This window comes from Bos indicus x Bos taurus, chromosome 9, assembly GCF_003369695.1.
Source record: "Bos indicus x Bos taurus breed Angus x Brahman F1 hybrid chromosome 9, Bos_hybrid_MaternalHap_v2.0, whole genome shotgun sequence".
Taxonomy (NCBI): Eukaryota; Metazoa; Chordata; class Mammalia; order Artiodactyla; family Bovidae; genus Bos; species Bos indicus x Bos taurus.
Window position 1 is genome coordinate 83,024,242 of NC_040084.1, and position 14,245 is coordinate 83,038,486.

Here is a 14,245-nt window from a genome sequence, read left to right on the forward strand (position 1 = left end):
GGACTTCCCTGGTGGTTCAGTGGTTAAGAATCCTCGATTTCCACTGCAGGGGCATGGGTTTGATCCTTGGTCAGAGAACTATGATCCTATATGCCATGGGGAATGGCATCAATAAATAAATAAATATTTTTCAAAAAGAAGACTTGTAAGAAGAGACTTAACAAATAGATGCCAACGTGGAAAAGTTGAAGGAATGGTCTCCCACCTGCCTCCTTCCACCCTACCTTATCCCTAACATGAAATAACTATGCTCTCAATAGAGGACAGAATGGTTTTCCTGGAAAGGACCTGAGAAGAGGTGTAGGGTCTAGAGATCTGAACAGAACAGATCTTGAGATAACTATGTACTCACCAACTGACTTGGAGAAGGAAATGGCAACCCACTCCAGTACTCTTGCCTGGAAAATCCCATGGACCGAGGAGCCTGGTAGGCTATAGTCTATGGGGTCGCAAAGAGTCGGACACGACTGAGCAACTTCACTCACTCACTCACCAACTGACTAGAAGGTAAAAGAAAAAGGGAGCACCATTCAGGAATAGAATAGACTGAAATATTTCTACCTACAGTCACATTTTTGTTTGCTTTGTTTTGTTTTACTTTGTTAATGATAAGGACCAGGAGTCCTCTGGATTCTCACCCATTAACCCTAAGTGAAGAAACCTTCCCCTCCACAAGATCTGCCAAATTACACGATATCCCATGAGTATACTTCCATTTAGAGGCGATTTTGGATAAACATAAGCAACTTCAGCAGGAATCCAGCACAGTTGCTTCTACAAATCAACATAACCTTTATTCATAAAAATAAATGGTCACCTAAAGATTACTGGACACTTGAGGAAAACTTTTAGCATTAAAAAAATATTGCTATGAGGAAAGGGACAAAAAGTTAATGCAAGACAAAACAAATTCAATCAATTCTATTTAATGTCCTCAGAAATATTTAAATATTATCCATACCGGAAGAAAAACCAGCTCTGGAAAAAAAAGAAATTAGAGACTAACAGAAAAATGTGGGAGACTAAAAATGATTGTCAAAAAAAAAATATTAAGTCTAGTATAAGAAGTAAATAATGGGATGGGTAGTATTAAAAACAAAACAGTGATCTGGAAACATAGTCCGGGAAATCTATCCAAACAAAAGATGGAAAACACAAGAGAAATGCTAAGAGATACTCACATAAAAGCAGAAGGTACAGTATATGAGTAATACATGTCAGAGGAAAGAACAGAGAAAACAGAGAGGGGGAAATAAAGAAACAATAGACAGTTTCCATTAGTAAAAAAAATAATTCCTGGAATTGAAAAAGGCAACCAATTGTCAAGTCATAAGAACAACAACAACAAAAGACTGAGATACAACCTGATAAAATAATGTAAGGAAAAGTTTTTAAGCTTCAAAGAGCAAAAAAAAAAAAAAGTACCAACAAAGAAATGAGCTTACTTTGACATGAAAATTATTAACATCTGGTGTTAGAAGGTACTGAGGCAGTGCCTTCAAAGCAAACATTATTTTGAGACTAGAATACTCTACCAGATGACTAACCACATGTGAAAGCAAGATAGAGACTTTTTCAGGCATCTAAGAACTCAGGTAGTTTATCTCTCAGTTACTGTTTCTTTAAATTATTTGAGGATGCGATTGAATGAAAGGACTAAGATATTCAAGAAAGTGGAAAATGTGGAATCCTAAACAATGCAACTAACACAGGAGTCCAAGTAAAAGCAACAACAATAATATAAATCCCAGATAGCTATGTTCAGAAAGACATATATCAATATTGGAAAATCCCATGGACGGAGGAGCCTGATAGGCTGCAGTCCATGGGGTGGCGAAGAGTCGGACACGACTGAGTGACTTCACTTTCACGCATTGGAGAAGGAAACCCACTCCAGTGTTCTTGCCTGGAGAATCCCAGGGACAGGGGAGCCTGGTGGGCTGCCGTCTATGGGGTTGCACAGAGTCGGACACGACTGAAGCGACTTAGCAGCAGCAGCAGCAGTGAAAATTAGAACAAAACCCCCAAATCCTCAAGGAACAGAATGTTTTCAAAAAATGAGGAATTTGCATTCATCAGATAGTTCATTTAAACTAGGAAATTTTGAGGATCAATGTGCTGTTCCTGTTTTTAATAAGTAACGAGAAAGTTTAAACAAGGTGTAAAAGAATATTGCCACTCAAATATAAAGTAAAATGAACTCTGATATCATTTTAAATAAAATCTGAGCATGATTTATAGTGTAAGAGAACTTTTCCTCCTAGTACACAGGTTTCATGTCACAGAATTGTATTTCTAAACTTTTTAATTAGTATAATTACACTACTTGGTTCTGAAATAATTATTTCCCAATCATAATAGTAAAAATAACAACAAGTAACACTTATTTAACACTTAATATATGTCCTATCCTAAGCTTTATTAGATTTATTAGCCAGTTTGGTCCTTTCAACAATAGCACAGTAAAGTTAAGTGACTTGCCCAAGGTCACACACTGGTTGATGAAGCTAGACATTCTGGCTCCAGAATCCCTGCTCTTAAATGTTGGCTATGCTGCTTCAGCAGCAGCATGCTGCTTCTCATTATGCTGTCTGTTAAGTTACAATTCTTCCAATCAACCTATCAGCCTAAAACAAAATGGCATAGTAACAATTATAAAACAAAATACAAATTTTATAGAACTTAACATAGAAACAATGATTAACCAAAGTAAAGAAAAGGAAAGGAATGTGCAAGTGTTATTTTTCTCAACCTTTTATATATACATGGGCTCCCCAGGTGGCGCTGATGGTAAAGAACCTGCCTGCCAATTCAAGAGACATAAAAGACACAAGTTCTATTCCTGGATTGGGAAGATCTCCTGGAGGAAGGCATGGCAACCTCCTCCAGTATTCTTGCCTGCAGAATCCCATGGACAGAGGAGCCTGGGGAGGGGGCCACAGTTTATAGGGCTGAAAAGTGTCAGACATGACTGAAGTGACTTAGCATGCACACATGCAACTTTCTATATAAAAGAAGCATAATACAGAAATTTCTATATAATAGAAAATCAACAGTAAACTACATGAGTATAATGTAAAATAATAATATAAAAATCAGCAGGGAGGGGAGAGATAATGAACCCGAGCTAAACTTCTCATATTTCACAGCAAGTAAGATGATTAATTTTATACGTATATAGTAGCTGTTGTCAGTAGACATTGTCTAATTTTAAAGTGTAACATATAATTCATGTGGCAACTCTCAGAAAACCTAAACACAGAAAAATTCAAGTGGATACATTAAGAAATTCAGAAGAATATCTGAATTTAGGAGAATTCAGAAAAACTAAAAATAGAAAAGGAGGAGGACTGGGGAAAGGGAAGATCTTTGTTTTTAACCATCTTAATTTTTATTAAAATTATCAGATATTACTTCATTATGAAAATATGCAATACTATTAATAATAGAATATCCTATAAATAGGGGCATAATCAATGAGAGCACCTTTCAATTCTGGCATGGTAACAGAAAAGGACAATAAATGGTACCAGACTATGAAACTCAGTAAGGTGCAAAAAGAGGAACAAGGACAACATATAAACATATTACAGAACACTCATGCTCTTTGCTGATTCTTTGTTTCCACATCACTATGGGCACTCCAGTACTCTTGCCTGGAAAATCCCATGGACAGAGGAGCCTGGTAGGCTGCAGCCCATGGGGTCGCTAAGAGTCGGACACAACTGAGCGACTTCACTTTCACTTTTCACTTTCATGCATTGGAGAAGGAAATGGCAACCCACTCCAGTGTTCTTGCCTGGAGAATCCCAGGGTCAGAGGAGCCTAGTCGGCTGCCGTCTATGGGGTCGCACAGAGTCAGACACGACTGAAGTGACTTAGCAGCAGCAGCGTGGACTAAATGGCCCACTTTTTCATATAAACTTCCCCAGGGACCTTTCATCCGCTTTAGACAACCACTGAACCACACACACTCCAGTCCCCTACTCTGTACATTTCATTTAAAGAAAGGGCTGTCTACATTCACATACGGGCGGGAGTCTACACGTGGCATCACTTTTTCAGGGAATAATTTGGCAGCCCTTATTCCCTGGTGGTAAAGATGGTAAAGAATCTGCCTGCAATGCAGGAGACCTGGGTTGGGTTCCTGGGTGGGGCAGATGGCCTGGAGAAGAGAATGACAACCCACTCCAGTATTCTTGCCTGAAAAATTCCACGGACAGAGGAGCCTGGCAGGCTACAGTCTACGGGGTTGCAAAGAGTCGGGCACAGCTGAGCAATGAACACTACTACTACTACTACTGAAATGTAAAACACGGCTACTCTTTGACCTAACAGTTTCACTTCTCAGAATCTACCCTACAAGGACATTCCCAAATGCTCAAAGAGAACTTTATACAAGGACTTTCAATTAAGCTGTTAGTGTTTATAACAGAAGAAGATGGAAAGCAATCTAAATGCACACTGGTAGATACAGAATATTTCGTTACCACATAGAAAATGAAATACATCTACATGGAGTAACACTGAAAAGTATTTTACAACATGTTGCAGAGCAAGAAGAGGCAAGAAGGTGAATAATATACAACTTGTGTGTGAGATAAACAGACACGTCATGTATTGGAATACATGGGCTTAGGGTGAGTGGAGCAAACAAGTTTTTTTTTTTTGTACATGTTTTTGCCTTTTTTTTTTCCCAGCCACCATGTATTGGTTTTGTATTTTAAGAAATCGGAGCATATCTCCGCTGCCAAATTATGCTGTGCTTAGTCGCTCAGTCGTGTCCGACTCTTTGTGACCCCATGGGCTGTAGCCCGCCAGGCTCCTCTGTCCATGGGATTCTCCAGGCACGAATACTGGAGTGGGTTGCCATGCCCTCCTCCAGGGGACGGAGAAGGCAATGGCACCCAACGCTAGTACTCTTGCCTGGAAAATCCCATGTCCATGGGGTCGCTGAGAGTCGGACACGACTGAGCGACTTCACTTTCACTTTTCACTTTCATGCACTGGAGAAGGAAATGGCAACCCACTCTGGTGATCTTGCCTGGAGAATCCCAGGGACGGGGGAGCCTGGTGGGCTGCCGTCTATGGGGCCGCACAGAGTCGGACATATGACTGAAGCGACTTAGCAGCAGCAGCAGCAGCCTCCAGGGGATCTTCCCGATCCAGGGATCGAATCCAGTTCTCCCGCACTGCAAGCGGATTCTTTACCTTCTGGGACATCAGGGAAGCCACAATTTCCGTGCTTTGAAAAAAAATTCGAAAAGAGAAAACGCTCAACATCTTGCCATTTGTTCAGTCTCAAATGGAAAAGAAGAGAAACAAAATACACTAAGCAGCATGGTGCCGTTTAGGATTAGCGAAAAGGCTAGCTTTACTGGGTGGGTCATTTTTTAGTGAATTGGGGCAGGAAAATGAGGGCACAAAAACAGTCACGGCGGAGTTGAGGAGCAAAACCCAGGAGCGTAGGGGCCCAGGGAGCCCGGGGACGCCCTCAGAGAAGACGCGGGGGGCCAGGCGGGCGGAGGCCCGAGCGCCGGGGTAGCGGGGGCAAGACACCAGGTCCCAGGTGTGTGGGAAAGAGGCCGGAGGGGCAGAGACCGAACGGACGGCAGACCGGGAACACAGCCTCCACCAGGGGAACTGGTCGGGAGCGGGACGCCCGGCTGGTGGCGACAGCTGGGCGGCCAGACCAAGGTCAGCCCGGGGCGCCCGGGCAGTCCGGGCGGCGGGCAAAGCCCGAGACCCAGGCCGAGCGCCCGGGGAGCCGCGGCGGAGACAGTGGAACCCGCCCCAGGCCGAGGCCGGGGCCCCCGGGTGAAGGGCGGCACCGCAGCCCCCGTACCTTCCCAGGAGAGCTCTCCTCCCGACTCGCGCTTCAGGAACTTGTACCAGAACGTGTCCACGCGGCCCGGCTCCGCCCCGTCCTGCGCCGCCTCCTCGGCCGCCAGCTCCACCTCCCCGAGCCACAGGCCCGGCTCCTGCAGCGCCAGCGCGCCCGCGCCCGCCGCCGTGCCCGCCGGCCTCAGACGCACGGCCCCGCTCGGCTCCCAGCGCCCCAGCTCGGGCCGGGACCCCACGACCAGCAGCTCCGGCCCGGCCCCGGCCACGGCGGGCGACACCACCACCCCGAAGCGGAACCGCATGGCGGCGGCGGGCGGCGCGACTCCGGGTCCCCCCTGTCCCTGCGACCGGCGGACGCGGCCCGAGCGCTAGGCGGACGCGGCGATTGGGTCCCGGGCGCCGGCGGGGACACGTGCGAGGCTGCACCTTTTTTGGGCTGCATCACGCGGCCCAGGAGCCCGAGCCTGATCCAGGCCGGGGCCTCTGGTCGCGGGAGGTGGTTCGCTGCGGCCACGACCCGTCGCGCCGGGAGAAGGAGGCTGCCTCTTCTAGCGGCTCCGCGGTTGGCTGGGGACTCGGGGAAAGCGAAAAAAAAAAAAAAAAAGGTTAGGAAAGCAAACTCCCCATAAACTCGGAGATTTTCCAGTGACCTTTCCAAAAGACTCGAAATTATTTCTGTGAGTATAGGAATCATGTGGTCTTTTCTATCAAAGAATATAATTAACTTCCTTCCTAGGAAACCCACTCCATTTTGTAGTCTTAAGTTCCTGTACTGCATGGCAAATAGAAGGGAAAAGGGTGGAAATAGTGACAGATTGCCTCTTCTTGGGCTCCAGACTCACTGCAGACTGTGACTGTAGCCGTGAAATCGGAATAGGACTGCTTCTTGCCAGGAAAGCTATGACAAACTTAGTGTGTGGAAAAGCAGAGACATTACCCTGCCCACAAAGTCCGATTTAGTCAAGGCTGTGGTCTTCCCAGTGGTCACTTTCGGTTGTGAGAGCTGGACCTGGACCATAAGGAAGGCAGAACCTAAAGGCAGAATGCCTTCAAACTGTGGTGCTGGACCAGACTCCTGAAAGTCTCTTGGACAGCAAGAAGATCAAACCCGTCAATCTTAAGGGAGATCAACCCTGAATAGTCACTGGAAGGACTGATGCTGAAGCTGAAACTCTGGTATTTTGGTCATCTGAAGCGAACAGACAACTCATTGGAAAAGTCCCCGATCCTGGGAAAGATTGAGGGCAGAAGGAGAAGAGGGCATCAAAGGAGGAGGCATGACCGATGCAATGGACATGACCTTGGGCAAATGTCCAGAGATAGTGAGGGACTGAAATGCCTGGTGTGCTGCAATCCATGGGGTTGCAGAGAGTCGGACAGGACTGGGCGACTGAACAACAATTAGGAAAGTTCCTGTAGCCAAGCTGCACGTGTTGATAGGTTCCCCTGTTGCAAGCGGATTCTTTACCAACTGAGCCACCAGGGAAGCCCCTCCCCCACCCAGATGCTTCATTTGTTCCCAGCCACCTCACTTGGCAGCTGCTTCACTTGAATTAGCCAATCGCTCTGGATTGTGCTGCCATGCTCCCATCAATCCAAGTTGTTGTTGTTCAGTTCCCCAGTCCTGTGCGAGTCTTCAGGGTCCCAAGGACTGCAGCACGCCAGGACTCCCGGTCCCTCACCATCTCCCAGAGTAGGGTGCAACATGTCAGGGATAAACACGGAGGGGAGCAGACTTCCCGCTCAGTGTGATTGCCCGCCAGACTGTTGTCGAGTATTTTTCTCATTCTCCCCGGCATGAGTGGGATTAGATTTCCAACAATTGGGGAGCTCCTCGGGGATCCACATCACCTGGAGAGGTCGAATGAACTACCCACACCTACCAGTAGCTAAGAAGTACCTCTTCTGGGGATATTTCTCCCACGAGGGAAAGGGAAACGGCTGGAGACAGAATTGAAGCTACTGGAAAAGAGTGCAAGAAACCTCTGAAGAAAGAAGGGCGGGGGGGGAGCGAGTGGGGATGGTGATGAGCCTCCAGTCAAGTGCACACAATCAGAGAAGATGTGTGCGTGCTAACTCGCTTCAGTCGTGTCTGATTTTGCAACCTATGGACTGTAGCCCACCAGGCTCTTCTGTCTGTGGAATTCTCCAGGCAAGAATACTGGAGTGGGTTGCCATACCCTCCTCCAAGAATCAGATGATAGGGATGGGTAGTAAGAATTCTTCTTTAGGCAAGAAGGATTCCAAGGGGAAAAAGGCCAACAACAAGATTCCCCTAGACGGTCCCCTAGGACACATGCTCCAACATTGGGGAGATAATCCTAGGACGAAAGGGAAACAACAGATGGTAAACTATTTCTGTTTCATTTGGACTCAAGAACCTATGTTGAAACCATCAGTATTTTGGCCTAAGTTTGGGTCAGATGAAGATTGGATCTTCCAATTGCCTATAGAATTTGTTAATGACAAGAGTCTGGTTGCCCAGGAAGAAATAGATTATGTTCTTTGTTGGAGAAAGGGGCCAATGGTTCTATTCCCCTTAAAGATGGAACTTTATTTTTTCACTCTCATGCATTGGAGAAGGAAATGGCAACCCACTCCAGTGTTCTTGCCTGGAGAATCCCAGGGACAGGGGAGCCTGGTGGGGTTTGCCTCATCCTTATAACCCAGGAGGCCTACAGCCTGAACTGCCCAGGAACAGCCTGAACTGCCTCAGATAGAAGAGGAAACAAGAACAGAAGAGAGGGAAACCGAGATGGCCACCATGGCCTCAGCACCATCTCCAGCACTGTTCCCCTCCCTTCCTCCATTGAGGAAGGAGATAAAACAATGTAAAATGGACATTCAAATTTTACCCTTCCCCCCAAAAAGAGAGAAACCTCAGGCCCTCTACTTCCTCCGAGAAGTTCCCCTAGGAGGAAAGGGAACTGGATTTGTGGACATCCCCCTTACCAGCTCCAAGTTTCAAGAACTGAAGAAAGAACTGAAGCCCCTATTAGAGGATCCACCTGGGGTTGCAGACCAGCTAGATCAACTTCTAGGCCCCCAAATTTTCACATGGGCCGAGCTTATGTCTATCTTAGGTGTTGTGTTTTCTGGCAGTGATGGCCGGCCGATTGGAAAAGGGAATACCCAGCTGGCTCAAATGCCTTAGTAGCTGAAGTGAAATTCCCTAACCAAGAAGCCACAATGAGATAATAACAATCCTAAACATAGGGGTAATATGAGAGATCTCAGGGACCTAATTATAAAAGGGATCAGAGAGTCAGTTCCCCAATCCCAAAATATTACTAAGGCCTTTGACATCCAGCAAGGAAAAGATGAAGGGCTGGTTGAATTTCTGAGTAGGTTAAAAAAGACCAAATAAGAAAATACTCTGGATTGAATTTAGATGATCCTCTTGGCCAAAATATGTTAAAATTCCATTTTGTAACTAATATTTGGCCAGATATTTCTAAGAAATTAGACAATTGGAAATATAGAAGTTTAGAAAAATTAAGAGAAGCCAGAAGGTATATGTAGGTAGGGATGAAGAAAAATAAATAAATAATTAATGTTAGAAACCAAATTTCCTTGGACCAAGTGCCTCCCAATTACTCTTCTCAGAATCAGAACTGCCCCTCGTAAGAATACTGAATTATCCCCATATGAGATGCTGTACGGGTTACCATATTTGGGTCAAATTGCTGACCTGCCAAGCATGGAAACTAAAGACCAATTTCTGAGAAACATATACTTGGCCTCTCCTCTACTCTGCCTTCTCTTAAGTTGCAGGGCCTGTTGGTTGGCTCAGGCTCCATCCTTGGATTTCCCATGCATCCTCATCATTCTGGTGATCGTGTTCTGAGAAAAACCTGGAAGGAAGACAAACTCAAACTGGCCTGAGAAGGACCTGATAAGGTACTGCTCACGAAGGAAACAGCTGCCCGCACTGCAGAGAAAGGCTGGACTCATTACAGGAGAATCAAAGGGACTCCATCCCCTAACAAAAAAGAACAATGGGCTATGGTCCAGCACCCAATCCTACAAAGCTGTCTTTGAAAAGACCTTAATATCCTTCTTGGTCATTCTGTATACCAAGATGCTGATTGTTGGGGACAGCCCTTATCAGGTCAACTTAATTATTAATGTGACCATGAGCATGGATCCCCTAACTTTGAAATTTGATGCTTTCCAGGTCTTGCCTTATGGTGACCTACACAGCCAAAAACAGCTATCTGAAGAACATAAGTACCTTTGTCCTGAACCATATCGGGCATGTCAGGAAATGATCCATGCCAACTCCCCTGCTATAGTTTGGCCAAAGTATGGTGGACTACCCAGGATTGGTTACATGGCTGAGCCATATAAAGCAGCTCCCACCCTAGTGGAACTAAAAGATTATCCCTGGCAAGGAGGGTACCCCGAGATGATTATGAGAATCTACAATGTAACCCACTGTTGTTAACAGTCAAACCAGAGATAAGCATCTGTCTCTTGAGCATTGGTATGGACTAGGGGCAGACCTACTAGGAGATATCCACTGGGAACGTTACCTATTCAGCTTGTTAAAAATTTTACCTCCTCATTAGTGACATAGACCCAGAACTCTGAACAAACTTGACCCTCAGTTCCTAATGACCCTACTAAGGTCACCGTGGTAGAGGTGAAGGATTTATACCAAACCCTAGAGCAAAGCTAGAAACCAGATAGCAAAGGAATTAGAACCGGTATTATTCTGATGGTCCACCATCAATAAAAATGTGGATTGGATAAACTATATTTATTATAACCAGCAGAGGTTTGTCAACTATACTAGATACACTATCAAGGGAATAGAAAACAATTAGACTCAACCAGTAAGATGACCTGGGAGACACACTGGCCTTAGACATGATCCTGGCAGTAAAGTAGGGAGTACGTGTTATGCATGTGTGCATGCTCAGTCGCTTCCATCATGTCTGACTCTTTGTGACCCTATAGACTGTAACCTGCCAGGATCCTCTGTCCATGGGATTCTCCAGGCAACAATACTGGAGTGGGTTGCTATTTTCTTCTCCAGAAGATCTTCCCGATCCAGGGATCAAACCAGCGTCTCATGGGTCTCATGCCTTGGAGGCAGATTCTTTACCACTGAGCCACCAAGGAAGCCCGTATGTGTCATGATAGGAGGTCAATGTTGTACTTTCATACCCAACCATGCCGCCCCTTATGGCACAACAAGAGCCCTGCAAAGTCTTACTACCTTGGCTAATGTGTTGGCTGAAAATTCAGGGATAGATAATCCTTTCTCCATCCTGATTGTATTTCCATTTGTACATCCAAGTACATCCCAAATGTATTCCCATTTGCTCTCCTGACCTCCCTAATCATTGTATTTGGAGGATGGCCCTAGTAGGATGTTGTATAATTCCATGTATTAGAGGTCTTGTGTTAAGAATAATAGAAACTGCCCTTTCTAAACAGTCTGCAAAAGACCATCAGAACAACTCTTACTATTAGACACCTCGGAACATGAACTCCAGACCTTCCATAGGTCATTTACTCTCTGGGCCTCAGGTTCTTACCTGTGAATTGAGGAAATAAAATAATGACCTGTAAAGCCCCTTCCAGCTCTAAAAGTTCTCTGGTTAGTGCAAGAGGCACTACTCAGAGCCATGATCTCATGCAAAAACATTTCATACTTTTCCCTTGTCTAGACCAATGTGATGTCTGAAATGACACACGATCCCTTTTTTTTTTTGGAAGAATGTTATAATACTTTTAGTATGTGTAAAATGAGTTTACAGTAAACATTTTCAAGCTTTTCCAAGGTAAAACAAACCAAAAATAAAAAATGGTAATTCTATGACTATAAATTTATGGCTTTGATAATTTTTAAATGGCATAAAATAAAACCTTTTGCTTTAAATTTGCTTCCAGTAAAAGTCAGTAATATTTTTTCAACTTAAAACATCATTTTGGGCCCAGAAACACAGGCTGTTTGTTCAAAAGAAAACTGTTGGGGATGGGGTGCAGAGGACAGGGGCTTTAATTTTGGTCACTGCCTTAAGAAAACCAGTTGTCCTGTTTACATATTTGTGACTTTTTGATTCTTCATTAAAATTTTCCTCGTGGTCTTAGCATGTCTGTATTCACCAGCACTTAAGATATCAATCTTCTGTGAACTAAGGACACTAAAGGATACCTTTTTACTAGTATTGAAAAGCTTGTGGGCTGCAGTCCATAGGGTCGCAAAGATTCAGACACTACTGAACACGCACTCACTTGCTTAAAGCTTGCGAATAGTTGGAGAGAAAGTCAACATTTCACGCCTTCAGAATATCATAAGTAAAACAAAGAAGTACAAATCTGTAACCTACAAACTCAGTCTCTCAGTGGAACAATTAGTAAGCTATTAATACATTTCATTTTAAATATTGATATTCCAGTCAGTGTTTGGTTAGTTGCTAAGCATAAGGATAAACACAAAGAAAATTGTGAAGACAGAAGAGCTGGCCAAATATGGCTAATTTGGTAGCAAAGTAGACATTAAATCACAGTGGAAGTGAGTCAGTGTATTCAAATTGCTGTTACACAATATTCTCAGGGTAATTTCGGGAAAATGAGAGTGCTTTGGGCATGCAAAGACCCTGAAAGCTGGCAGTCTAGACCTTTCTTGAGTTCTGCATGCTGCCCGTGCTGTGTGGGTTCCAGATGGCATTATTCCCACTGGCTCTTCCAGAGGGAATACTACCCATTCTGGAGATGAAACATTAGCAAGAAACGAAAACAATGTATTTGTTCAATAGACATTATTTCCTTTTCTCCTCTCTCCTCATAAAGAAGTTGAGTAACAGTTGGAAGCACCGTTTTTAAGGCCCTAAACAAAATTTGTAACGGCTTATTTTTGGCAATGGCACCCCACTCCAGTACTCTTGCCTGGAAAATCCCGTGGATGGAAGAGCCTAGTAGGCTGCAGTCCATGGGGTTGCAAAGAGTCGGACACGACTGAGCGACTTCACTTTCCCTTTTCACTTTCATGCATTGGAGGAGGAAATGGCGACCCACTCCAGTGTTCTTGCCTGGAGAATCCCAGGTGTGGAGCAGCCTGGTGGGCTACCATCTATGGGGTCGCACAGAGTCGGACACGACTGAAGCGACTTAGCAGCAGCAGCAGCATTTTTGGCATGAATTTAAATATAGTATAAAAGTGCTAGCTACATTGTACCCTTGGTAAAATGCAATTGGGAAGAGAGACAGATATGGATTAAAAGACATATTTTAAAGTCTCATCCATACTTTGTCAATCATTTGAACTTTTTAACAGTGATAATTAGAATATCTATGGAGCCCTTTCTTATGGGCCAGACACAGGGTTTTCATATTCATATTATCTCATTTAATTCTCTCACCACTCTTATGAGATGACTGCAGTTGTTGTCCTCATTTTTATATGTGAGGAACCAGGCTAGAGAGGTCTAGTCAACACAGCAAGGAAAGGGCAGAACCACGTGCTAAAAGACATCCATTGAGCTCATAGTTAAAGACAATTTAATATAATATTTGTTTTCTGATAATTAAATCATTTACAGAATTTGAAATCCCAGCATATTTAAATAGGTTATTCCCCATTAGTTCTTAAAAAATGAACTTTATGTAATGATTTCCTGTAACAAAATTCATGCTTAGGAATAATTGGAACAGATGAATCATAAGTGGCAGTCTTAACTGATCAATGAGTCTGTAAAAAACATAAATATCTTGGTATTTAATGTGAATTTGCCCTCAGGTGATAGAAAAACGGTAACTTTTAATGCCTTAATATGCCTATCTTGTTGGCAGTGGAAACAGATTTAAGAAGGCAGTATGAAAAAATTTACCAATCATTAAGCTGTGTTATTTCCATCTCCTTTTCCTTGTTGTCTATGTGAGATTTCTTTTTACATTTCAATAACTGAGGATACTTATTAGAAGAGATTATTTATGAAACCCATTCGGGATCAGATTCTTGATGCTATAATGACCAGCTGAATTAGGGCAAGAATTAGAACAAGAATTAGCTCAGCAGAGTAACATAATTCTGATAATAATTTTTAAAAGACAAAACTAATTTGTTGTCATTTAATTTCATTTCTGTAGTGTTATCTTCTATATAACTACAATATATCTTCACAGATGGGTGATAAGTTCAAATTTAGAGTTTGAGGATCCAATTCAAATGTAAACTCTTTCAAAGCTCCCTCAGGGAAAGCTATTACTGGGATCTGGTGATTTCTGTTTTCTGAAGCAATCTTTCACTAGTCAGTGAGTTATCGTAAATCTTTCCTTATAATATTGTGTATGTATTCACACACTCACTGATGTAACATATCTCAACCAAGTAGTTTAGAAACCATTATAAGGATTAGTTTATTACTTGTCAGAATATACTAAATTAAAT

The 14,245-nt window shown here is 43.7% G+C and overlaps 1 protein-coding gene across 1 annotated transcript in view; it reads right to left on the reverse strand.

Moving 5' to 3' along the window:
• Positions 1 to 6,723, reverse strand: part of EPM2A (EPM2A, laforin glucan phosphatase) — a 109,509-nt gene extending 102,786 nt beyond the window's left edge. The window contains exon 1 of the mRNA XM_027551767.1: positions 5,846 to 6,723. Coding sequence (XP_027407568.1) covers positions 5,846 to 6,146 — 301 coding nt within the window. The 5' untranslated portion in view covers positions 6,147 to 6,723. The remainder of the gene's footprint in view (positions 1 to 5,845) is intronic.
• Positions 6,724 to 14,245: the final 7,522 nt, after the last annotated feature.